Source organism: Salarias fasciatus, chromosome 16 (assembly GCF_902148845.1).
Source record: "Salarias fasciatus chromosome 16, fSalaFa1.1, whole genome shotgun sequence".
In the NCBI taxonomy this organism is placed as follows: domain Eukaryota; kingdom Metazoa; phylum Chordata; class Actinopteri; order Blenniiformes; family Blenniidae; genus Salarias; species Salarias fasciatus.
This window is the reverse complement of record NC_043760.1, coordinates 3,148,806-3,175,038: the sequence shown is the minus strand read 5'-3', so window position 1 is coordinate 3,175,038 and position 26,233 is coordinate 3,148,806. Positions and strand designations below refer to the sequence as shown.

The 26,233-nt window shown below is 42.2% G+C and overlaps 1 protein-coding gene across 2 annotated transcripts; it reads left to right on the top strand.

The window, feature by feature from the left end:
• Nucleotides 1-539: 539 nt before the first annotated feature.
• Nucleotides 540-25,050, top strand: frzb (frizzled related protein). 2 transcript variants are annotated; one of them, XM_030112693.1, is made up of 8 exons: nt 540-843; nt 12,631-12,879; nt 18,208-18,243; nt 19,184-19,243; nt 20,154-20,222; nt 21,327-21,531; nt 21,865-21,928; nt 22,994-25,050. In XM_030112693.1, exons 1-8 carry the CDS (start codon nt 639-641, stop codon nt 23,051-23,053), a joined length of 948 nt encoding a protein of 315 aa, XP_029968553.1. In that variant the 5' UTR covers nt 540-638; the 3' UTR covers nt 23,054-25,050. The 2 variants fall into 2 exon arrangements, with proteins under 2 accessions (XP_029968553.1, XP_029968554.1); XM_030112694.1 differs by lacking the exons at nt 18,208-18,243; nt 19,184-19,243.
• Nucleotides 25,051-26,233: the final 1,183 nt, after the last annotated feature.

The following is a 26,233-nucleotide window of genomic DNA, read 5'->3' as shown; positions in this document are numbered from 1 at the left end:
CTGGGTCTGGGTCTGGCTCTGGGTCTGGCTCTGGGTCTGGGTCTGGGTCTGGGTCTGGGTCTGGCTCTGGGTCTGGGTCTGGGTCTGGCTCTGGGTCTGGCTCTGGGCCTGGGTCTGGGTCTGGATTAATAATTTATTTCATGGATTGATTGGATCTGTCTCGTCTCGCAGTAGAATCTCTTATGAAAATCTGATGATCTGAAAATCAGAAGTGTCCTTGGACCTCCGGACTTCCCCTCGGTGTCCCTCAGAGGGACCCCACCCCACACTTTAAGAACCTCTGGTGTGAACTTTGCCTGCATGACTAAACTGTGCAGTTTAGTCCCTTATTACATGTGTCCGGTGGGTTTCTCATCTGTGAGCTTTTAGCAGCTTTGCCTGTGTTGACTTTTCATCTAAAAGGAATCTAAGTGTTCCTGTGGAGGATCAGAGGTGGAGGTGGAGGAGGGGGGGGGAGATCAGGATGGGGGGGGGGGGGGGGGGTGGAGGATCAGAAGAGGGGGTGGAGGTGCAGGAGGTGGAGCTGCTGCTCCTCCCTCTTGCAGCCTGAGGAGCAGCAGAAAAGGCTCCGAGCCGCAGGAGCGAGCAGACCCGGACCTCTCCCCCCGGATCCCCGCTGTCCGTGCCGAGCCCCCGCCATGCTCTCCCCGGGACTCTGCGTGCCTCTCCTGGCCGTGTCCTGCGCGCTGTGGCCGGCCGCGGTCCGGGCGGCGTCCTGCGAGCCGGTCCGGATCCCGCTGTGCCGCTCCATGCCCTGGAACATGACCAAGATGCCCAACCACCTCCACCACAGCACGCAGGACAACGCCGTGCTGGCCATCGAGCAGTTCGAGGGGCTGCTGGGTGAGTGGGTTCGAGCCCCGGGGTGGGGGGTCTGCAGGGGGGGCTGCAGGGCCCCATGAAGTCCTGCACATTAGTGATCATGAACTGTCTCCTATCAGCCATCTAATTCTCACTTCTATAGACTTTTATCTGATTATATCAATTCTTTAATTACAGGAATAGAAATCACAGCTTTACACCATATAATCTACTGAACTACTGAATATGTGAACAATTTAAAACACTCAAGCTTTTTGATCTGCATATTTATAACGAGCGAGTTCTTATTTTACAAAGCGCGGGTAAAAAATGTTTTGATATACTTTATTGTTAAAGTTGACGTTCGTATTTTAATTTTGCACTGAGTTATTTATATTTATTTAAGGCATTTTATTCAACTTCAGCCATTCCTTTACTATTTAATAATACTTAATGAATTAATTAAGCAATTAATTGAATTATGAAAGTATTCATCTAATTATTTCTATGCTAACCATTGTACTCAGACTTCAACCATTAAAAAAAAATGCCTCTATTTGAATTCAGTTTTCAATGTAGGTATGTTTTCATTTATTAAAAATGCAGATTTTAAATATTTCACAAGTGACAAATCCTCTGGACCGACTCAGTTACTTAAAAAATGCTCTTTTGTGCTTTAAAAATAATTTTTATTCTAAGATGTAATTTTACTCATATTTAAATACAATTTTATGACTTCATTTATTTTACAATTTAGAATTAATACTCCAAAATAAGTGTTTGTAACTGTTTTGTCTAGTTTCTACTTCATAGATTGTTTGACTAATGTGCTTTAAATAGAGATATCGTTATTAAATACGAGGAGGTAGATTGATTCAGAGCATTCTAACTCAAGGCAATTCACAACAAAAACCAAGCAATCAGCGACCTGAACCAATTAAGAGTCTAAAACACTTTGCAGCCTCACATTCTCTCTCGCTCTCATCACTCTTTTCATTGGATCAATTTTTCCATGTTGGTTTTTAAATCAGAAACAGAAATCAGTTCCCTGGTCAGAGAAACCCACAGGTCCCGCTGTTCAGGCTCCTTCACAAACAGCAGACTCTGGATCTGCCATCCAGCAGAGAAATGAAACATTTCTACATGAGCAGAGGAAGCTTCGCTGCTTCACTGCTTTTGTTGTCTTTTTTGGTTCATATTGATCTAAACAGGCAGTGAACTTTCCGTTGGTATTTTAGTTTGTGACGTTTCGTCCTGATCTGCTCAGATCTGATCTGCCGTTTGCTTCCGAGCAGCAGCTTCTTCTTCTATTGATTTTGCTGCAGTTCTCAGCTCCACCCTCTGCTCTGGAGGGGCCGACTGCAGGGGCCCGAGAGACGGAGCAGCATCCACGCCACAGGAAGCGAATATTGCTTCTGTATTCTGTATAGTGTGGATATTTCTGACACACAGGTGAGGCAGCCTGCTGCCTCCGGCCGACTCTCAGGCTGCTCTCCGTCACTTCCTGGTTGAAGTGGGAGGAAAATCGTTGCGCCTGCATCAGATAAGAGTCCTGGAGGGACTGATGCTGAGGGATCAGTCGGTACGGCCACGAGGATTGTTGCTGTTTGATGATCATTTCAGACAGGTAACTGAACTAAACCAGGCTAACTCATGAGTGACCTGCTGAGCCGTTTAACAGCAGGAGACACACGTCAACAGGATGTGACTCTCGTGAGTAACATGAGAGGAGAACACTTTGCAGCTCCACTTGACTTTGTTTGGGGTTTTTGGGACCGGTACTTCTAATCGAATACAGTTTAATCAGTAGCAGTACTTCTGCTGTATATTCCACTATTTCATTTAAATTAAACAGTTTGAGTTGAGCAGCACAGAAATAGTCACTTCAAACTGAGTAGTTATGATTTCACTCAGTTAAAAAACTGAAGTTGAACAACACATGTTGGGAAAACTACAAATAAAGATTGTTTTAAAGGTTAATATTGTGAAAATTACCACCTGTGAGTACCAGCTTTATTAAATAGAATGTAAATGATCATTTCTATAGTCAACAACGGCGACACGACGCTCGGCTGCAGGCCAGCCTTCTTTTAAATATTTGCTCGGTGCTCGTCTGAAAGCTGCAGTCTTCCTGTTTACTCAGGTCTGGACTCAAACACTTGATGCTCTGTGTTTGGATCTCGCTGAGTTTTACCGACGCAGATTTATTCTTGTAAACTGCGACTCTGTTCAGAGCTGAGTGAGCAGCAGCTCCGCGAATGAAAACCCCGATAAGCGAGAATTACCGCTCCGCAAAGCAAACTATTCTAAAGTCGAAATGCGTAGAAGTGGAGGTGGGCGAGTGACACACCCTCCTCAGTCCTGGAGGATGGTTCAGTCTGTGGTTGGTTGATAGGAGACGAACACGCGAATCACCAAGGAGGGGGCGGGGCTTAGAATTGAACTATCTTGAACTATCAGCTACCTTTAACTTTTATAAATGGTGTTAAATGTTGTAAATAGAGTCACACTTCAGATTTACACTCCAGGAGGGACTGTTTCTACGAGCATCTCAGGCGCCATTTACACAACATGTCAACTCAAAATGCGTCGGTTTTGCTCTTTCTTTTCAAAAACGTTTCACGTTCACACGAACAACTTTTGAAAATCACATAATAAAGTTGTCTTATTTTTGTCCTGGTGGATGGAAAGTTTAACTTGTGTGGAATGGAAATGTGGATGGAAACATGACGGTGAGCAGAATTTAAAAGAAAAAACATTTCAGTAAAGAAATTCAAGCTAAACGAATCAAGTGGCATTTGATAAAACCAGGGTTCATGTTTTTCACAGCGTCTCTCACGAACACGGTGGAAGTTTTAGGTCAGATTCGGGGGGATTAGATGTCCAGTCGCTTCGTTTCCAGTCTCCTTTCAGAGTTTTGACTCTTCATTGTTGTTGGTAGTTTTAAGAGATCGAGTCCATCTCACTCGATCTTTGAGTGACTCAACACACCATCTTGTGGTGGAAACTTGAACTACATCAGTATAAAATCTGGACTTTGGGAGATACACTAAAGCTACTGCTGTATTGTGTCATTCTACACATTAGTAAAAGTAACATTTGACCTTTTGTGAAGGTGTTCTGTGAATTATTGTCTTGAGTAGCAGTTCGGAGCAAAACCAAGCGATAAGGTGTTTGCATGTTCTTTCTTTGTATGTCTGTTTTCTCCGGCACTTCAGATGCTAGTGGGGTTCGTCGGTGGGTTTAGCGGGTGTGTGAGCTGTGGATGAGTGTGTCCCTGTGGTGGACTGGTGACAGGAGCAGTCTGTGCCAGGCTTCACCCTCAGTCAGTGATCCTGCTTCCCTGAACCGGATCGGTGGGACAGACGCTGGACGGACCAGAGGTCATGGTTCTGACCTGTGAAGATGTTCTGGCTGAGTCGTCTTGACAGCAACATGAACGATATCTGAGAGGAGAGCATCTTCCTCACCTAACATCCAGATTCCAGAGCATCTTCCTTCCACTAATTGATGTAACTTCAGTATATTAATAGTAAGCTAATGAATTTAACATCGTCGCATTTGTTTTTTTTTTAACATGATTTCCCGTCAAAAATGGCAAACAAGGAAACAAACCTTCCATCTGGTTCGTTGAGGAATTTGTACATTTCTAGTAATCCACGAGCTATCCCGTTTCACGTACTGATTTCCAGTAACTTGCGCAAGAGTGGAGATGAAGTCTGGGTTTGTGACTTGATGGAACTCCTAATCAGGGTTGAGATCTCTTTCTTTTTCCGGGCATCTGGTCTGTTTGTGTGTTTTTCTACTGTTTCATCACTCCTGCCTTCTGCCTGCACTGGAGCTGGACCTGCTCCAACCTCCTAAACCATCAGCTCAGTTTGAGTTTATGGAAACATTTTTGTGGGAATAATCATTCTGATTATGTTTTCTTTACTGGAGAGGTAAGAAAAGAGCAGTTGGCTCCGGCAGCGGCGGGCAGCGCTGGAGCCGGTGACGCCTGCTGCTGGCTTTCTGCTTTCAGCTCCTGTTTGAAGACTTCTCAAGTTTGAGCCCTGGTTAAAATGACATTCCAGTTAAAAATGAATCATGTACCCTGCTGATGATAAACAACGTTCAGTGGTTCCCAACCTGTGGGTTGGGACCCCTTCAGGTCCACATGACCAGTGTTGGGCAAGTTACTTTTAAAAAGTATTTAGTTATAGTTACAAGTTATCGCTTCAAAAAAGTAACTGAGTTAGTAGTAGAGTTACAATGTTTTATAAGTAACTATTGCATTACTTTATTAAAAATGTGTTTAAATACCGTATGTCAAAGAATCTGGATCTCCTCTTAATGAACTTTCAGATGCATGTTGAATTATTACCTCCAAGGAGGTTATGTAATCACGTCGGTTTGTTGGTTTGTTGGTTGGTCTGTTAGCAACATTACGGAAAAAGTTATGGACGGATTGCAATGAAACTTTGTGGAAAGGTGGGTCTTGGGCCAACTTAGAATCCATTAAATTTTGGTGATGATCCGGATCACTGTCTGGATCCAGGAATGTTTTAAACGATTCTTTATCATTGAGAGATAGGGCAGTCTTTGACATAGTTGGGCTTAACTCAACAATAAATGACAAGGGGGCTTAGCAAAAAATTACAATGTAAGTTCTTCAATGACTCTAAGAGATATCAGCTGCTGATCCAGATCACGGAAGTATTCCGGATACCAGGATCCAGAACAGACAAAAATTGGGGGATTTCAGAGTGTCAGTCACTGTGAGGAAACACACTGAGATATGAACATGCAACAAACAGCTTTCTCCCAGACATTGTTTGTGTTGGGGAGAAATAAAAAGTTGTTTTATTATATATGGTGTTCTTATTGTTGTTGGTGACTGATTTGAGCTGTGGCGGAGGTCTGCGCTCTCTGAGAGCCAAATTCTAGTTTATTATAAAACTGATGGCTGAACTCTATGGCTGTGTATCTATCTGCTCTAATGCTCAGGGCTCTATGACTGTATCTCTATCTGGTCAGGGCTCCATCTCTGGTCACATGACACACAGCACCAATGCAGTTCCTTCTTTGTAAATTATGACATCATTTAGAACTTTCCTGACTGAGGACTTGCAACATTGTATCAGTTTTAAATGAAATCATCATCATCATGTAATTATTGACCTAGACATGCAAATTATATGATGACATCATTTAGAAGTCTTGACTGAGTTCGCAACAATGTATCAGTTTCAAGGCAAAAATAGTTTTTTTTTTGTTTTTGTTTTTTTTTTACAAAACACAATGTAGTGCATCATATTTAATCATTGTTAGGAATGATGATTTTTGTGCTTTTTGTTTTTGTTCTTCCTTAGGGCATGAGGGTTCGCCCCATGTCTCTATCTGCTGATCAGGGCTCTATGGTTGTATCTCTGCACTTTGCACCAATACGGTTCCTTCTTTCTGTACACAAACTTCATTCTCTGCAGGCTCAGCTGGACTGAGACTTAAATTTCCCACTACTCTAAAAGTTTCTCATATTGTTGAATGTGGTGACACCAGGAGTTTTAACGTTAGTGGTATCGTTGGCGTTTGGCTTGTTTCATAAGTTTTTCATTTGATTTAGGATAAAATTAATCTCCTCTTCACTTCAGATGCAGATCTCTGTCGGCTTTCCTCCGCTGCAGATCAAGGTGGTTGATTTTTTTTTTGTCTTCTGATCATGTAGTGATCACATCACTTCTGTTTCTTCCTGTTTTTTAAAAAAAAAATATATAATACATCTGATTAACTTGTATAGATGCACAATCGGACTAATGGAAAGAAATCTAGTTGTCTCTTAATCAGATCGATCACATTGAGCTGTTTCCATGATCAACTGAATAATCCAATGACTTCAGAACTCAAATAATAATATTTTTTGTGTGCGCGTAAACAGACGACAACATTTTTTAACTGAAAACACTTCGACACAGTGTAAATGACAAAAACGGAACATTCCGAAAACGCTGCCACTGTGCATGTCGTCATAAATCAAGGATTCATTTTTTACAACGAATGCAGGGTGTGCTCTTCTCTCCTGGATTTAACAGCACTTCTCCAGTAATGTGGATATTTAATTTCATTCACTGTCATCTGCAAGTGGCATACTTCGATGTTTGTTGTTGTTCTTGGTGTTTTTTCACCCTGCAGGAAAACTGCATGGTTTTCAGGTTTTCTGTCATTTTTATGCATTCTTCAAAACTTTTCTGAAACAAAAATCGGGTATTTTCAATTGAAACGCCGTGTTAATGGGACTCAATCAGACCTGGAAAACTCCTTGGTTCTTTTGTTTTACCCCATAACATAGTGAAAAGTGTCTTTCTGGTTGTCTTAACTTGGTCTAGGATGATTGTGATCTGGTTTTTGGACTGTTTTATCCTCATGATTTGACATTTTTTGGTGGGTTTGGATGACTTTTTTCAGCGGCCTTTGATTGTTCATTTCCCTTTTCCTCACAGCTCATAAAACTAGCTCTGGAGTCCAGGACATCAAGTCATTTCTAATGGCATCGTAGACCTGCCTGGGTTTTAAAGTGGATGCTTTCCCTGCTGCATCCTGGCTCCTTCACACACAAATTGAAGACATGACCTGATGTGGACTCAACTTTTTACCACACGGTGGTTTTCAGTGACAACAAACATTACAATCTCTCCCATCTGAAGAGCGGCACGTTCTGCACATACAGCGTCTCAAGGTATCTGACCGCAGGAGCGTTTCTCCGTCTCTAGTTTCACTTTCTTATCCTGTCAGGAGAAGGTAAATATTACACACTTCTTTGGCTCAAATGTAATCCCAGATAATTCTGGGGGGGTTCAGATGTGTGTGTTCAGACCGGACTGAGGGAATGGTTGAAGAAGGCTTTCATTAGCTTATGGAGAATAAATTAAGCTTTGTGGCATTTAATGAGCACTCATATCGGTGCTCCGTATTAATGAGCAGCTAAAGATTAGTACTTGTTTTAATCCCTAATCAACCTTTTTGGCCTCTGGGCCCAGTTTTCCAAGTCCAAAGTGACCTGATTAAATGTTAACACTTGTATTTCAACCGATCCCAGTCGTGGTTTGATTTGTACTCAATAACTAAGTCAAGTCCACCGAAACTTAACCAAGCTAAAACCTTGTAAAATGAACATTATAAACTGTGATCATCTTGAGACCTTTTTTTAATACTAATGGATGTAAACCTGTGCAGATACCGGCCTTCCCAGTCCTGGTCCTCCAGGTCTGGTGTCCTGCTGGTTTCAGGTCTCTCCCAGCTGCAACACACCTGATTACAATGTGAGCTCATTTCTGGGATTTCTACCCAGGCTTGATGAATCCGGGAGAGAGCCGAAACGTGCAGGACACCTCCAGGCTTTCCTACTACTTGATTAATGTTTCGTGATGCCACCTTAGTTTTTGGTGGCATCACTTTCATCTTCATTTTTTCATTTCAAAAACGTTTCCTTAATTTCAGTCAAATGTTTAGCTTTGACTTCTTCTGCTGTTGGAGCGTGTTCAACAGCTAAATGATAGATTAAATGTTCTCTTTACAGTTGACGGAATTAGGTCGAACCTCGTCGTGATCCAGTTTTTGAAGTCTTTCACGCCAGAGTTGTTGCTGGTTTTCATCTATTCGGACTAGTTTTGGATTTTGACGTTTAGACAGCGTCTAGAACTGACTTTAGATCAGTAAAACATAGGTGGACATCAGTGATCAGACGAGGGGCACAAGGCTTGTTTACTATGAATGGATCCAAAATGTTTTGCACACAAAGAACTTTCTAGAAAATGAAGCAGGCCTTGGTGATTTCCCGATGTGTCTCCTCTGTTTGCATGTTGTTGACGGTGGGTGTGTCGGCTGTGTTTGGCTTCGCTGTGGTGTTCTGTGGAATCAGAGGCCGAGTGGAGGTGATCCGCAGCCTTTCGAGAGGGAATCTGAGGGCCTCTAGAGACAAATGGTTTGGAAGCACTGCTGCAGACGGAGATTGGGTTTCTGTTTGGTTTCCAAATGGGGTTTGTGTGTGTGTGTGTGTGTGTGTGTGTGTGTGTGTGTGTGTGTGTGTGTGTGTGTGGTTTCTAAGTGTTTAGTTCACTGTGATTTCACAGCTAATTTGAAGTGGTTCTGTACTGTTCTGAACTCATTTTGACTCAGTCTTTTGGATTATTTTATGTTGGTTTTCATGGATTCTTCAACAGTTCCCAGCTTAAGGAGGGAGGCGGGGTTGACACTGGGTTCTTAACTGTGAATTAAATTTCAGGACTTTGATCATCTAGCTCTCAGGACTGGTTCACAGCCTCGGTTCTAGAACCATGGCAGGGTTCACTGGCAGACTTGAAGCTTTGCCTGCTGCGAGGTTGTCTCAATTAAAGTTCAACTGGTCAAAAACAAACCAAAAACAGGCACTTTGTGGAATATAGTGAAAAACTGAAATCTTCTGCTTTTGCCTCATTCAAAGTGTTTGTGTCTGTTGTTGTTTTACCCAAGAATAAAGGTGACAAGGTTTTGCCAAAATACAACCTGATTTTTGCTAAACTTCTCGCAGTTTGGAGGTTTAGACTTGTCATTGACTCGTTTCCGAGTGTGGACCGACTTTTTGGAATTTGGTTCTTCATCATTGGTTCCTAGAGGTTCCCAAGTGTTCGCCTGTGGTTGTCTTATTTAGATTATCTAGATTTGGACTTGCCACCAAAAAGTTCTAGAACTCAGAGCAGAAGCCAAAACGGACGTACTTTGTTAAGAGTGGGTCTGTCCACCGTTCTTTGATTTCCTGAGTTTTGATGAATTGAGATTGGAAAACATATCAACAACCATTCTTAACTGTGATTTGGGATCACCTGAAGAAAAATGTGAACAAGGTCTAGTCTAATTTTGACTTTGTTTTGGAATGTTCTGCTGTTTTAATTGAACTTTTGATTTTTTTTTAATGTATTGACTTATTCCTGACTTTGGACCGACGTTTTTGGAATTTCACACAGATTTTAGAACTTGTTTTTGATCTTTGGTTTCCAGTGCAAATGGGTGAAGGGGTTCCCGAGACTTAGCTTTTGTCTCAATTAGATCCACACTTGTCAAAGACAGATTCTTTCTCGAAGTTAGAGCAGACCTGGAACACTGCCCTGAAGGTTCCTGCATTTGTTTTCTTAGGAGTGGGTGTGTCCGCCATTGTTTGGCTTCACTGCTTTAGTCAGTCAGAGATTAGAGAGGGGATCAGCAGTCTTCACTGGATGTGGTCTGGGATCCTCCAGAGAAAAAAGTGAACAAGGTTTTGCCTCGTTCTGGGATTTTGGAATGTTGTATGTTGCTTTTTGATAGCTTATGAGGTTTTGGACTAATTCCTGACTGTGAATTGACTAATTGGAATTTCACACAGCTTTTTCGAAGTGTCTCTTGATCATTCCTTCCCTACCTGGGGCATAGGGAGTCCTGAGGCATTGCCTGCCACGAGGTTGTCTCAGTCAGATTTATACACGTCAAAGAAAACAAAATAAAACATACAGAATCAAGATTTTTGAAGGTTTTTGCATTCTCAGGTTGATGGAAGTGGGCTTGTCAACCAGGGTTTGGCTTCACTTTTTTCCTCCAAGGAAACAAAGATTTAAACCCCATCTGAATCTGAATGTGTCTGTATGGTGAGAATTGGTGTGTCTGCCAATGTTTGGCTTCACTCTAATATTTTGACTGATCAGAGAATAAATAAGAAGTACAAAACAGTTTTTATGGGTGATCCGGGGCGACTCGGTGGAAATGGGACTGAAAATCTCTGGGTGAGTTGATGCAGAATGTAAATGTTTGGTGTTAATCAGAGCTGTGTCTTTTGGGAGCTTACTTGAAACTGGTGGTAAAGTCTGATACTTGACTTTTGTTGCATGATGCAGAATCAACAGAATCATTAAATGATGTTACTGGTTTTGATTCACATCTGTCTTCAATAAGTTGTTTGAGGGAACTTGGAGCTCAGCTCAAAGTGGAGGAGTGGGGAGGGAAAAGGGAAAAGCACTAAGCTCTAACCATAAAAAATGTCCTAATGAAAGACCTTCAGGCCAAAAACCAGGAAGCAGTTTCAGGTCACAAGTTCAAAATATTTCTGTGACTTCATTGTGAAGCTGCACAGCCAAACCTCAGTCGTCCCACTCCGCAGCACCAAGAACTGCTGATCTGGCTTCTGCCCAAGGTCCAACCCTTTCTGCTCGGGTCCTGTGTGAAATATCCCGTCGGATGCTAGTCACTGGAAGTCCGGTGTGCGGTCAGGCGGAGGTCCCTGAACGCACCGTGGCTTCCCTGATGGAAGAGAGAGGATTCGTGCTGGTTTGGGAAAGAAATCCAACCCAAGTTCAGATGAACTGATCTGAGACTAAATAACCAACTTTGAAATGTTTCCACACCAAGTCTGAGAGGTTTGGAGCAGCTCAGCGGCCTTTTACAAAGAAGAGATTTCAAGAAGTGGAACTTTTCTAAAACCGCATTTAATTTATGTTCATCTGAAGTACAAGGGAATTTTTTTGTACTTTGTCCAGTTGGCCAGGAGTATTAAGTGTTGTGCAAGTGATTGAGTACCAATGTTCAGTCTGTGTTTCATCTTCTTGTGTGCAAAATAAACTCTTCACTTGGGATGGTGATTCATGTACTTACAGTGGTCAAAAGCTCACTTCACTTTACTTCTTTGATTTGTCCCTTGAATGGCAATTTGGTCTGCAGCAGACAACATATCACAGTCACATTCAAAAGACATGAACATAGAAGGCGTGATCAGCGAATTAGCTAAAGTGCAAAATGTCCACAAAACACAGCGCACAACATGAGGGGAAACAGGCCGCAGGTCAGAGTTCGCTAAATTAAATCAATAAGTAGAAAGACATGCAAGCAACAGCCACATACAATCGTCAACTTCCTCCTCTCCGTGGAGTTTCAAGCCCCGATTGAGCTCGGCACAAAGGACAACATAAATCTGTTTGGGGGAATGACTAGTCAGACACTGGAAGGAAGCAGCTTGTTTTCCATATTGAGGGGAAGAGTTCAATCCCTACAGGTGAACTTGGCTTTCTTACGCAAATGAGTGTTAAAGATCTCATCCAGACTGTAGAATTTCATCCCAGCTGCTTTCGTACTGTTACTGTGACAGGAAGATGCTCTAAAATCTGGATGTTACTGGAGTAAGATGCTCTATAGTCTGGACACTAGTGAAGGAAGATGCTCTATAATCTGGACGTTAGAGGAGGAAGATGATTTATAATCTGAATGTTACTGGAGGAAGATGCTCTATAATCTGGACACTAGTGAAGGAAGATGCTCTAAAATCTGAAAGTTAGCTGAAGCTACATCAGTCAGAAGATGCTCTGCGTGGGAAGTTTTGAACAGCTGAGTTGGTTTTGGATTAATGTCAACATTAATGTCAGCTCCTTCAGTCAGCAGGAGTTCGTTGAAATAGTGAAACAATTTTCACACACACACACAGTTCACTCAGCGTGTGTGTGTGTATGTGTGTATGTGTGGTTCTTCAGAAATACAATGGTTCTCACCTCCAATAAATGAGATGCACTAAACCCGTTGAACCTTCAGTAACTGGAGCTGCCTTTGTAATTTGAAGATATTAATTGTTTACTCACACATCAAAGTGCGAACACTAATGCTAAATGACCAGGACACAGGGAAAGGGAGTTTTTGACAGTAATACTGAGTAACAGCTCACTAGAGCTCTACTAACTGTAATGGGGTTTAATCATAGTATCAGTTACTAAATGTTTTGATGTACTGTCGTGGTGTTTTTCTGGTAGTAATCAGAAGAAAAACACTCCCGTTAATGCCCTCGTTGGTATTTTCTCGTTTTTTCAGGTACCGGATGTAGCCCGGACTTGCTGTTCTTCCTGTGTGCCATGTACGCTCCCATCTGCACCATCGACTTCCAGCACGAGCCCATCAAGCCCTGCAAGGCGGTGTGCGAGCGGGCCAAGTCCGGCTGCGAGCCGGTCATGAAGCGCTACAACCACAGCTGGCCCGACAACCTGGCCTGCAGCGAGCTGCCGCTGTACGACCGCGGGGTCTGCATCTCGCCCGAGGCCATCGTCAAGGCGGAAGGACCAGGTATTGAACCTTCAACAAGCTGAAGTTGAACAGTTTAGAGCCGCAGCTCCAGAGGTTCCGGGTGAGATGGTTTGGACTTGTTCAGAGGTGGATTTAGTGGATTTTGGAGGAAGACTTAGTGAAGGAGGACCTGGAGGTGGTTGGTTTTACAGCCGAAGAGGCAGCAGGTTGAGGTAGAAGGAGGCGGATGGCCGAGTTTGGTGACTCCTGAAGGAAGCAGTCGAAAGACGAACTTGGTTATGGCTATTGTTTTAAAGGTGCAAACGATGAGAGTCAGTGAAAATGCAGGTGTAATATTCTAATATCCAGCATCATTTCGAGAGCTGATAAATGCAGCATGTCTCCTGGACACATGGAGTTATGCTAAACTTCATTTGACAAATGCTTTTCATGTCATTGCGCGGTACCAAGATGAGTTCCCATGGCAGGCCCCATCGACACGATGATGCTCTGTGAATCGGCATCAGTTTTGAGTTTTAGTTTCAGAAAAGGTTTTGAAAACTTTATGTAGTTAGCATATAGGGCCACGAGTTGGAGCACTGTTTTTTTCTTTTTTCTGTAATGACACCAGACAGAGAAGCTGCAGAGAACAACACAGTAACAATGGAGAACACGGACATTCAAATGGACAGAACACCAAGTTGGGCTGTAATTACAGTGACTGTCATCTCTAAAACTACCAACTTGCGTTTTCTCCCGTTTCCATGGAGACAGAGTGCTTTCGAAAAATTTCACCTTGGAAGCTGTTTTCAAAAAGTTGTGTTTTCAGTGTCTCAGAACACGGTGGTTGTGTGAACCAAGCCTGAGAAACAAAATGATGCAGGTAAACTACCAACATGCAGGAAGGCAGTTGGAGCATAGAGATCGTAGAGCGTTACTTTATTAATCCCAAACTGGGAAATTCTGGGTTAAATTCTATCAGATCATGCTGATGCTAATCATTGCTAAAATGGATTCAGGCTGTTGCTAAGCTTATAGTGAAGCACCTCCCGTGTTGTCAGGATTAGCCTAGTGCTCATCCAGTTATCTGGATTTTAGTGAAACTATCTGCTAATGCTAAATGCTAAGTGCATAGGACAGAGAGAGACAGCAGCTCTGCAAATGGAGCTGAAGTTTGTCGAGCACGGAACAGGATTTCCGTGATATATATGTGCTAAGAGCTAATGCTAACTACATAGGTCAGAGAGAGACAGCAGCTCTGCAGAATTCCAGCTTCAGCTCAAGCTTTGCTAACAGAAAGATGCTCTTTGCTTGGAAGAAGATGTTTAGTTGCTACTGTGCTACAAAGCACAGCAGTTCCTAAGTGTTCTGCTCCTTCAGAGTGTTTCCAACTAACAGTTTTCACATGTGGAATCATCCAGATGTTGACTGGGAGCGGCTGTTACTCGTTACAGCTGCTAATACCTGAACGGACGGCGTGCACAGGGGCATTGGCAAACCACAGTTACCCAGGTGTTTACCCACTTCAGCCCACATCGGCCCCACCAAGTGTATATATTTAGCTTTTTCTTGCATATTCTGGCATCTCCGGAGAGTTTTTTTTTTTCTTTTTTTCACCTGCAGAGCTCTGTAAATACCCAGCGGTGATCTGGAGCTCACATTACTTTCTATTTAGGTCCTGCAGCAAGTTTTCCAACCCTGACGTGAACATCTGATAAACATCCAGAAGCACAAAGTTCCTCATTCAGTCTTCACATGAAGTTTTCAATACTTTTTTGTTTTGTTTTTTGTTTTCATTGAAAGGTAATATTTATTGAATATTGAATTGTATTTTGAGGTGAAATGTTAAGCAAATTACTGGTGTATGTGAATACAGGATACATATTTTAACTGCTTTTTTCACTGGTATGTAATGTTATTATTTGACAAGTTTCACAAATTACACAACAAATGCTTGAGATTATGTTTATGCACAATAAACACATGGAAGTTTCACAGTTTTAAATAAATTATGTGAACTACATTTTATTACAGTTAAAAAAAACAACAAAACATGCACATCCAAATTCTTACATACACACACATATCTACTGTATTTCTTTTTCTAATACTAGTGGGGTTTCGATGGGTACGGGACCCTGAGTGGGGTTTTTAGCACTGAGAAATGTCCCTTCTGTCCCCTTCCTGCCCACGGCGGTTTGTTTCTGCTCTCCGACAGATAGCGTGACTCATTTCCCCTCCGACTGCGCTCCCACCGACTCAGTGAAAGAGCTCCTTGATACGAGCGGCCCACTCACTTCACCCTCGATAAAACCCTCACTGTCCTCTGCTTCTTCAAACCTCCCCTCCGCCCAGCCACCCTCTGACCTCCGTCCCGATCCGCCCACTCATCTCTGGTCGGCCCCGGCTCGTCCCGGACCGGCCCGGCCCGGCTCAGCGGGGCTTTGGGATTTTCCCTCGGCGTGATTTGTTGACTCTCCGAGGTTCGGTCAGGGTGGATCGCTCCACTTTCCTCAATGTTTCTATTCAGGAGTTTGAAGAGAATGAAGCCAGTTTGTGGCAGTTTGTGCTGCATTCAGAGACAGTTGGACATTAAAGAACTCGGTAGAATTATTGGCCGTCTGAAAGCTAGACCTAGCTACACGTGCTATAATGGCATTATAATGCTTTATAGATGTACTTATAATATGTTATACAGGGGGGCTTCAAGTAAAGTGTTACCGCACATTTCAATTACTGCAGTAGTAAATAGTTCTCCTGGTCCACATTGTCCTGGTTCCAGTCCAGATCCTCCTGGACTTGGTAGTTTTAGAGTTGACAGTCACCATAGCAACAGTCCATCTCGGTGTTCTGTCCATATGATTGTCCATGTTCTCCACTGTCAATGTTTAGAGTGGTTTGTTCTCTGCAGCATGTGTGGGTGGTTTCATTGCTAAAACAAGCAACTGTGCCACGTTGAGGCTTGGCATTCTAACTACATCGTTTTCACTAGTTCTGTCGTTTCCATGGAAACGGACATTGTTTCTAAAACATTGGCATGAAAACAGAAACTTTTCTGAAATGAAAACAGACTTGGGTTCCGGCAGAAGCGCGAAGAACAGATGTCTGGACTGGTTTGATCTCTAAACTGTCACCATGGCCCCATGCGTACTAAGATGGATGGATGAATGACAGTTTTAGCTGTTTCACCTTTTTTGGTAGTTTTTAGCAAATAACTTTTGTAGCTTTTTTGCTTGTTTACTTTTTTGGGACTTTTTGGCCAGGAGATATGAATCCTTTTAGAAATGGGTTGGGTTTGCTACAAAAATTAGATTGAAAAGAAGAATTAAAAAAAAAAAAAAATATATATATATATATATATATATATATATATATATACACAATGGGGGAAATAAGTATTGAACGCATTAACTGTTTTGTCATTACATTTATTTCCAAAGATGCAATTCATGTGACATTTCTTCCAGACACTGGTATTAACTCAAATAATCCACACATGAAAAGAAATCACAACATTCAAATCCATAAATAGTGATTATGTGGAATTAAGTGCAATAACACAGGAAAAAAGTATTGAACACACTATCTGAGACTCGTTTAATACTTTGTGGAGAAGCCTTTGTTTGCAATGACTGCTTCCAGACGCTTGTTGTATGTATGAACTAATCGCCCACACTGCTCAGGTGTGATTTTTGCCCATTCCTCCGCACAGATTGTCTTCAAATCCTGAATATTCTTTGGTGCCCTCTGGTGAACCCTTATCTTTAGTTCTTTCCACAAATGTTCGATCGGATTTAAGTCAGGTGATTGACTGGGCCATTCTAACACATTGATTTTCTTTTTTTTAAACCATTCGAGAGTCAACTTTGCCGTGTGCTTCGGATCGTTGTCCTGTTGAAAGGTCCAGCCCCGTCTCATCTTCATCATCCTGGTGGATGGCAGGAGGTTCATCTCAAGAATTTGCCGATAGATGTTTCCATTCATTGCTCCTTCAATTATATGAAGTCTGCCAGTACCACGAGATGAGAAACAACCCCATGCCATGATGTTTCCACCACCAAACTTCACTGTTGGTATAGTGTTATTTGGGTGATGTGCAGTGCCATTTCTCCTCCAAACATGGTGTGTAGTATGACAGCCAAAAAGTTCAATTTTGGTCTCATCTGACCAGACAACATTCTCCCAGTATTCCACAGGCTTATCCAGATGCTGTTTAGCAAACTTTAGACGAGCTTCAACATGCCTTTTTTTGAGGAACGGAGTCTTGCGGGCTGAGCGTCCATAGAGGCCATGGCGGTGGAGTGCATTGCCTATCGTTTTCTCTGTAACACTTGTACCTGCTGCCTCCATGTCTTGCTGGAGTGCTTTCCAGGTGGTCCTTGGCTCTTTGAGAACTCTTCTGACCATCTTTCTGACTCCCTGGTCAGAAATCTTGCGAGGAGCTCCTGTGCGCGGCCTGTTGATGATAAGGGGATGCTTCTTCCACTTGCGGATAATGGCCCCAACGGTGCTTACTGGAATACTCAGATTCTTTGAGATAAGTCTGTAACCAGTTCCATTCTGATGCTGAGCAACAATCAGGCTGCGAAGGTCTTGAGAGAGCTCCTTGCTTTTACCCATCATGAGATGTGTCTTGTTTGACTACTTGGTGAAAAAACAACCTGTTTATAGGGCCATCAATTAGCACTAACCCAGCTGATGTTGGTTTGCACTTATAGGAAGTACAAAGACTAATTACTTTCAGGTGTGAGATGGTATGGTGCCTTTCCTTGACAAACTATACAGCTTTCCCATGGTGTGTTCAATACTTTTTTCCTGTGTTATTGCACTTAATTCCACATAATCACTATTTATGGATTTGAATGTTGTGATTTCTTTTCATGTGTGGATTATTTGAGTTAATACCAGTGTCTGGAAGAAATGTCACATGAATTGCATCTTTGGAAATAAATGTAATGACAAAACAGTTAATGCGTTCAATACTTATTTCCCCCATTGTATATATATATATATGTGTGTGTGTGTGTGTGTGTGTGTGTGTGTGTATATATATATATATATATATATATATATATATATATATATGTGTGTGTGTGTGTGTGTGTGTGTGTGTATATATATATATATATATATATATATATATATAAATTTTCTGAACCCCTAAATAAGCCACTTAGTGTGTAAAGTGTTATCATCAGGGACTTCTGGCAAACTTTTTTTTTTATCTTTGGAGTACCACAGTATTCTCTCAACATCCACTGCTTGATGCTTTCTTGTCGTTCCATTACTTCCTTGAAATTGAAGAGGACGAGCATGGCCATCATCTTCCCATCCCTTACTTATAATTAAGAAATCATTTGAAGTGACTGTTTCTGCTTGACTCCGTAGATCCATACTACCAGGACCCTGCCAGGTGTAACCCAGGTGAGGATGACCTTTGACCGCTTGATGACCTGATCACTTCCTGTTCTGTGAACTGGTTGGTTCAGATAGAACTGGGACTGACCTTTGTGAGAAAAACGATGCCTCTTTCGAGGTTCCCTGAATATGAATGCTTGTTGCATCGTGAGGAAGGTCCCTGGTTCAAGTCCAGGTTGGACCTGTGAAGGTAATAAATGGTGGTCCTTTTTGAATATCATCACATCAGTGAAAGTTTGGGTTGCCGTGTGCCATGGAGAATTTTGCAGAACTGGTGCAAACCCACTGAAATTGTGCTTTCATCCTAAATCAGCGTGTTGTAAATCCATAATTTGTGCTCACATTATCTAATTTATGATGGTGGGTAAAAGACTTGGAGCAGGTCAGCAATCCATCACAGGGCAACAATAATAAATAAATAAATAAATGAATAATAATAATGGATTGGAACTCATGTATGCAAAGGTAGAACATGAACATTTCACAGAAACGCCCTGAGCCTGGACTTGAACTTGTGCTATTTTCACTGTGAGGCAATAGTGCTAACCACTGCAACACTACACAGCCCAAAACCAACCAGCAGATCCTCGTGCAAATAAAAGATTCCAGTAAAAGTGTTGGTTCAGCTTCTTTGAAAGTAGAATAACGTTTGAGTGCTCAGCTGAGTGGCGGTTGGGGGATATTTTTATGTGTACGGACACAGAGCTGTCATCAGCAAAACATGAAACTTGGAAGTCTTGGCATTCACCCATTCTTCATGCCTGTTAGCATTAGATGCTTTTATCCATTCGATACAACTCTGAATTGTCCTAATCGTGGTTTAAACAAGGAATCGAGGCAGTTTAAAGAAAAGTAGTGAAGAAAAGTTAAGAAAAGACAGTGTGTTTGTGACTGTCTACACATCAGCGTAATCCGCTCACTGTCTTTTCTGGGTTCAAATCAACAGAATCAAGTCCAGACTTCCCAATGGACTCCAACAACCTGCACTGCAAAGGACCCAGCGGAGGTAACACGCTTGTCACTACAGTCAGGTTCTTCTTTCATTGTGTCGGGAATCAATACATCGGGCTTTGTTTCATCTGAGCTACAAAACAGATGAGATGCATAAAGGATTCTAACTGGGGATTATTTTCTGAACCAACGTTCCAAACGGTACGAGAAATTTTTGCTTCAGGCGGTATTGCTCATACATTTTTTTGCACCAAGTTTTAGCTCGTTTACAGCAGTTTCAAGAGCAAACACTAAAACCTTTCTTGGTATGCCAGTGGCTTGGGTTCTCTGAAAATGGCATCTTTTGAAAACGGCTTTCAGAGTGCACATTTTTCATCTTGTACCAGTCTTGATCTCCGTGGAAACAGAAAACTTTTCAGTACTGTACCTGTGCACTACAGTTGGACTAAATATTTTTTCTTCATTTGTGTGAGTGAATCAGTGAGAATGGTGGACGCCTGAGTGTTTGAGCTGCCCAGATTTTTCAATTTCACAATGTGTCCGTAACGGTGTGCAACGTCATTCAGTCCGAGCATGAATCCTCTTGAACCGAAACAGTTCTGCTGCCAGTCATGGTTCTGGTGTGAACAGGGTCTTTCCAGACCAGTACTGATGAGACCAGTTTGAGAAGAACAGCTTTGCTCGGCTTTGTCCGAAGGTTATGAAACCAACCACCGATGGGTCTTTAGAATGAGCTCACCTATGGAGACGCTGGCATTTCACTGCAATCCCAGCAGGTCAAGGCACCTTGATAGATCTGGATCTGGATCGAGGTTGTTGTGAGGTTGTAAAAATTATTTACCTGGCAAGTTTTTCATGTCATAACGATTTAAAAACTCCTACAATCAGAAAATGGCTGAGATTTCAGGAGGTGTGCCCGAACATAATTCTTGTGAAGCGTCAATCAAAGTTTTCTTTCGTTTCAGTCGACAACTGCAGATGTAAGACGGTCCGGATGTCTTTGAAGACCTACCTGAGGAATAACTACAACTACGGTAAGTTGTGTCGAACACAGAATGCAGTTTGTTGCTCTGTGGTGTGTTGTTCTCTTTATCGTGGCTCCTGTTGGTGGAGAAACGCTGAACACTGACTGTCAGAGCGTCTCCAAACCTTCACTTCTTAGTGGAAGTTCCTGATCCAGGCTCTCAGTGTGAAAAGCCCGGGTTTATAGTATCTCAAGTAACAATATTTATGTGGATAAATGGGAGTGTAATGGTTTCTAATGGTTTGGGCTCTCCAGGTCAGTCGGGGGAGGGGCTGAAACATCCTCCAAATCTTTTTTCCCTCAAATCTGAATCCTCTTTACTTCGCTTGTGGCGTGCCTGAAATGTCCGAATCAATTATCCTGGAAATCTCACTGCACTGAGTTGACCTTCAGATTCCTGATTTCTCTCAGGCCTGTCTTTTCCCATCATGTCGGAGATCAGAGTCTCCAGCAGACACGATTAGATCAGCTCGATTCAATTAGAGACAAAAAAAGACAACCTCAAGACGGGGCAGCTTTTTTCCACGCAGGCATGATTTGGCAAATCCTGCCGAGATTTCCATGCAAGCTTCACACAGTTCTTTCTTCTGGCCACAAAATCCATTTGGCAAGACTTTTGATTATGTTTCCAACCGTCATGAAACAAGAGCCCCGTTCCAGAATGCTCACATGTAACTGAAGCGGAGTGTAGTGAAGCGTGGTGGCTCGTCAGAGGAGGCTTCATCGACGTGCCTGCTGGTGGTCTCATCGCTGTTAATCAACATTGACTGCTTGAGCTGCTTCCCACTCTGTCTTCACAGCTTTAACTGGATCATGTCGTATTTCCAGGTCTAAATAAGTTTGTTTCTGTCCAACATGAAGCAATGAAGCAACGCGTTCATACAGGGAAACAAAAAGTCTGCAAATGTTTTTTTTTTTTTAACTACGCCAAACTCTAGGGTCATTTAACTCTTGTACAGAGAGGGTATCTCTTTATCCTTGTCCGCTTCTGACGTGTTTACAGCAGGAATCTGGGAGCATGAATCCTGTTTGTGTCACACAGATGAACCACACTTGTTTCTTCGTTGTGAATTCTAATCTTGGCTTGTGCCCGTGTGATTCCTGTCCCCCTCAGTGATCAGAGCGAGGGTGAGGGACGTGAGGAACCAGGGTCTGGAGCCCACGGCCGTGATCGACGTCAAGGAGGTCTTCAAGTCCTCGCTGGTCAACATCCCCAGGGAGACGGTGACGCTCTACTACTCGTCCTCCTGCCTGTGTCCCACGCTGGTCCAGGGGGAGGAGTACCTCATCATGGGCTACGAGAACGAGGAGACGTCCAGGTACGAGCGAGGGGGACGTTCTCTCTGAAGAACATCTCACTCTCACATTGCCTTTATAACCAACTTTAGGAAGAGTTTTCTTGAAGTAATTCTTTAAAAGACAGGTTATGAATGTCTTTGATTATTTATGAGTAGTTATAAAAAGATTCAGTGATATCATGTGGTGGGTATAATGTGTTATTGTAGGTAATTAGCCCAAAAATAACTGATAGAATTGTTCAAAACAGCAGAAAACATAAATGCACCGTTAGATAAATGTTTATATGTAGAGCAAAACTTAATGAGCCATAAGATTCTAATTCTGGACTGAAATCTGACTGGTTTTTCTCGCAGGTTGCTGTTGATCGACAGCTCTGTTGCTCAGAAGTGGAGGGACCGAATGGGCCGGAAAGTGAAGGTCAGTGTCAGGTCGAGAAATAACGCACAGTCAGCAGTTTGTAAATCCCAACTCACTGACTTCAGACCTTTCAGAGATGGGCTATCCAACTTCTACTATCATGGAGGAACCAATACTGCTCCACCTTTTAAATTCAGGGTTGTGTAAATGGGAAAAATTGAAAAATCTGAAGATCTGGTGGAAATGACAGCTGAGTTTTATTTAGAAGAACAAATCAGGAGACACTAACATCATCTGCATAAAGTGAATCACGTGGTTTTTACTGTCTGGCCCCCAAATCAACTTCTGCTTTGATTTGATTTTGATTTATTTACAACATATGAGCATCTGATCCAGGTTTCTAAAGCTAGTTACCCACACAGTGATGTGTGTGTGTGTGTGTGTGTGTGTGTGTGTGTGTGTGTGTGTGTGTGTGTGTGTGTGTGTGTGTGTGTGTGTGTGTGATCATCCATCAGTCAAAACTCTTCCTAACACAGAAACACAAACTAATTGGAATCAGGCTGGCTGACAGGAAACTAGCTGCAGTCCTGATATAAGTGTGGAGTTAAAAAAAAAGCAAACTGCAGCTCCGGAATCTGCTTAGCTCCCTGAAGCTGTCACTAAATGATCTTTGTCTTGTTTTAATGATACGATCCTTCAAAAACACTCACGTCTTCTAAAAATAGTTAAGAAAAGAAGAGTAAAATGAAAGAAAAGCTAAGACTACTAGAAAGGAGGAACGAAAGATGACAGTAGTAGTTTGAAAAACAGCTAAAAATGTTTAAAATTGAAGAAAAATCTGATGAAATGGCCTCAAAAAAATATTGAAAACTGGCGGTAAAACAGCTGAAATGGCTAAAACCACTAGAAAGTATTACAGGAAAAGCAAAGTAGTTTGAAAAACATGCCTACATTCTACACGTCAACTTTATCAGCTGTGACTGAAATTTGAAAGGTTCAGCATGTTTAGTGACTCCTTGATGGTTCGGGTTTGGTTTGACTGTGGTAGGAAATCCAGAGTTTGAGGCGTTTCTCACCCAGTGGCCGTTTTCTGACTCCTGCTGCTTCCTGTGTGTTTGTGTCCAGAGGTGGGATCAGGTCCTGCAGGGGAAACGCCGAGCGCCCCAGCCCCGGAGCCGCCACTGAGACCACACAGTGTGTGTGAGACTGAGCGTGTGAGTGTGTGCGTGCATGCGTGCGCGTGTGTGTGTGTGTAGATATTGCACTATCACAGGCTGTTGTAGCTGAATGTAGTTCATCTCTTCATCTGTCGGACTCACTGAAGTCTGAGTTTTTTCTTTGTTTTTCTTTGCACAGACATTGTTTCATGTGTGTTTTTAAAAGTGTGTGTGTGTGTGTGTGTGTGTGTGTGTGTGTGTGTGTGTGTGTGTGTGTGTGTGTGTGTGTGTGTGTGTGTGTGTGTGTGTGTTCACCTGCAGCACTCGGTTGAGACAGAGAGGGAGTGTAGCTTTAAACACAGCCATTCCAACATGTACACGACACTTTCAGTGGAACCGAATCCCTTCAGTTTTGGCTCCACTTTTCCTCATTTATCTATCGACCAAAACTTTATTGAAATGTGCAGAAAAAGTGAGAGAAAACAGCAGAAATAGTGTGAAAAACAACAAGAAGTGAAAAAGCACAGAGGTACAAACAGTATTGAGGTCACACACTGTTGAGTGAAAATGGCCTGAATCATGAAAACTCGGCATAAAATGACTCATAAATACAGAATGTTACCAGACAGGATGAATACACACACAAATTATTAAGAAACACACACAAAATGACAACACAAAGATATCTGAAAAAGAAAATACCTATGAGGAGACAAAACTCAGTGATAAAGATGAAATTAAAGGAGAAATGGATTAAATTTCAGTATGACGGCAAAATGGTGCAAAATAATTCCATGAAAAATATTTCAACAGGGCTGAGAGTGAATATCACAGTGAAAACAATTACTACAAAGTCATTCAAGCATGAAGAGACTGAAAATGATGAGACAAACAGCATGGCTGCATGTTATGTATGAAAAAAGTGAAATTGAAAAAAAATTCAGAAAAAGTCAAAATTCAGAAAAAAAAGGTTAAAATGATCAATTTAGGAAAAAGTCAATGTTTTAAAAATACATGTAAAAAATTCTAATCATTGCAAATTCTGTAAAAAGTTACAATTCTGAGAAAAAAATTAAAATAAAAACATTAAATTCCTGGAAAAACATCAAAATTCTGAAAAAAGATTTAAATTTATAATTTATAGAAAGTCTACATTCTGAGAAAAAAAGTTAAAATCCCATAAAAATGCCATTCAAAGGGAAAATGAATGACTCAAGAAAAAAACCCTGAGGCCCTTAATCCCGTTGAGGTGACGTAGCGTCGGCCGCAGCTGGTGGTTCACGGGTTCAGATCAGAGGCTGAATGGAGTTTAATCCAATTTTAACTTCTATCATTCTTTATTACTGAATATACTTTATAAAGGTGAGAACTCGTACTTGTCAACGTTATCGGTGCATCTTTACTGTAGAGCCACAAAAATTATCCCAAAAAAAAAGCATCACAGAGAGCTGACAGGAAAACAAGAGGAATCAGAAGACACTGAAAAGACAAAATAACCAGGAATTGTCACAGAGTGACTGGAAAAGTGGAGAAACGGGCACATGGTGTGAAAAAGGAGCAGGAAACTGAGTCTGTTCTGTCGGATTTCAAATTGGATCCTGAGGCTCCGGTTCCCCTCTCGTCTCTTTGGGACGACTGTTTGCTCGTGTGTGTTACTTTAAGTTCATTTCACTCACAACCTGTACATAACATCTGTGATTTCTATGATCTTTTCAATATTTTCAATGTAGTTTTCAGTCATTTAAAGGCAGAAAATGTAAAGAATTAAAGGAATTTTGCACAGTTTTCATGCATTGATTAACCGACCTGTCCACCTTCTCCTCGTTTCTACTTTATTTAGACTCGCTGTTTGTGACGGAGCTCGTTTCATTTCAGACTCGAGTTAAACCTGCAGACTGTGTCATGTAAGGTTTCTCCTCTGTCAATCTCCGACTGTATTTTTTGAAGACATAACCGAAATGACGACCTGTTTACTGATTAAATCACATTAAACAGACGCTGAATGTGATTCTACTTTTAACATTATGTGAAATCCGTGTGGCTTATTCTGGGTTTTCCCTGTAAACACGTTTGAGAGTGTTCATCCAGAAACAGCTGGCCTGGCCAACACAGCCCAATCAGGAGCTCCTCTTTACGATCAGCTGATCACCTGAAACATGCCTGAGGCCTGCAGCTCCACACATTACTGAAATTGAAAAAGGAAATCCTTATTTGGGAAACTTACCAGCTCAAATTACTGAGAGAAAATATATAACAATAAAAGTGAAAATTTCTGACGAAAAAGATCTGGATTCTAAGAACAAAGTTAGAATTCCAAGAAAAAGGTTAAATTTGGAGAAAAAAAAGTTTCTCTTCTTTCTTTCTCTCCATTTCTCCTCTTCATCCTCTTCATCTTCCTCACTTTCCTTCCTCCTCTTAATACTATTTCTAATCTCTCCCTCTTTCCTCTCTTCCTCCTCATCTTATACACAGGATCTAAATCTTTTCTGATTTCTGATTTTTCTCTCCATGTCTGTAGTGAAGACTGAAATTACAGCCCAGAAAAAGATTTTTTTTCTTCTAATCACTGTTGACCTGCTTCAGCTTCATTTCTGACACCGTTTGAATAAATGCTTTCAGACTGTGGCTGAGATGTTGTGGACATTTCTAAACTTCTGCTGTGGGATTCTTCAGAAACGCCCAGAGGCTGTGATGACCGAACAGCAGAGGAGTTTCTGCTCTGGACGCAGATTACTGGAGTTGGTGAAGTTCAAAAGGCTTCGAGTGAAGTTGGAATTGACTGAAATGGTTAAAAGCACGTGAGAATCCGCGCCAGCGCTTTTCCTTTGAGCGCTGATGGAGCGCGTAAAAGTCCACATCTGTTAATGAGCGCGCCGCGTCACGGGGGCGCGCCGCGCTCCAAGTCAAACAGCCAAGCCTCGGAGTGTCCAGCACGCACACACACACACGCACACACACACACACACCTTTCCCACAGAGCTTGATCCAAGGCGCCGCTCCATTTCACACCGTGAAACAATAGCAGGGCGCGCACGGTGCGCGCTTCCAGCGGTTCCAGCGGTTTATGGAGCAGTGCTGCGTCAATGCTGACCTCCAGCTGCCCACAGAGGCGCAGATCCTCAGAAATGCCCCGCTCCAATAATACCCAAGTGGAAAGTACCTCAGCTCGTTGAGGTAATTACATGGGAACATTTTGAACATTGTTTTT

Coding starts and splice junctions, on each gene's coding strand:
- frzb (XM_030112693.1), top strand. CDS start 639: ATGCTCTCCCCGGGACTCTGCGTGCCTCTCCTGGCCGTGTCCTGCGCG. Junction 844..12,630: donor GCAGTTCGAGGGGCTGCTGG/GTGAGTGGGTTC, acceptor TCGTTTTTTCAG/GTACCGGATGTAGCCCGGAC. Junction 21,929..22,993: donor GAATGGGCCGGAAAGTGAAG/GTCAGTGTCAGG, acceptor GTTTGTGTCCAG/AGGTGGGATCAGGTCCTGCA.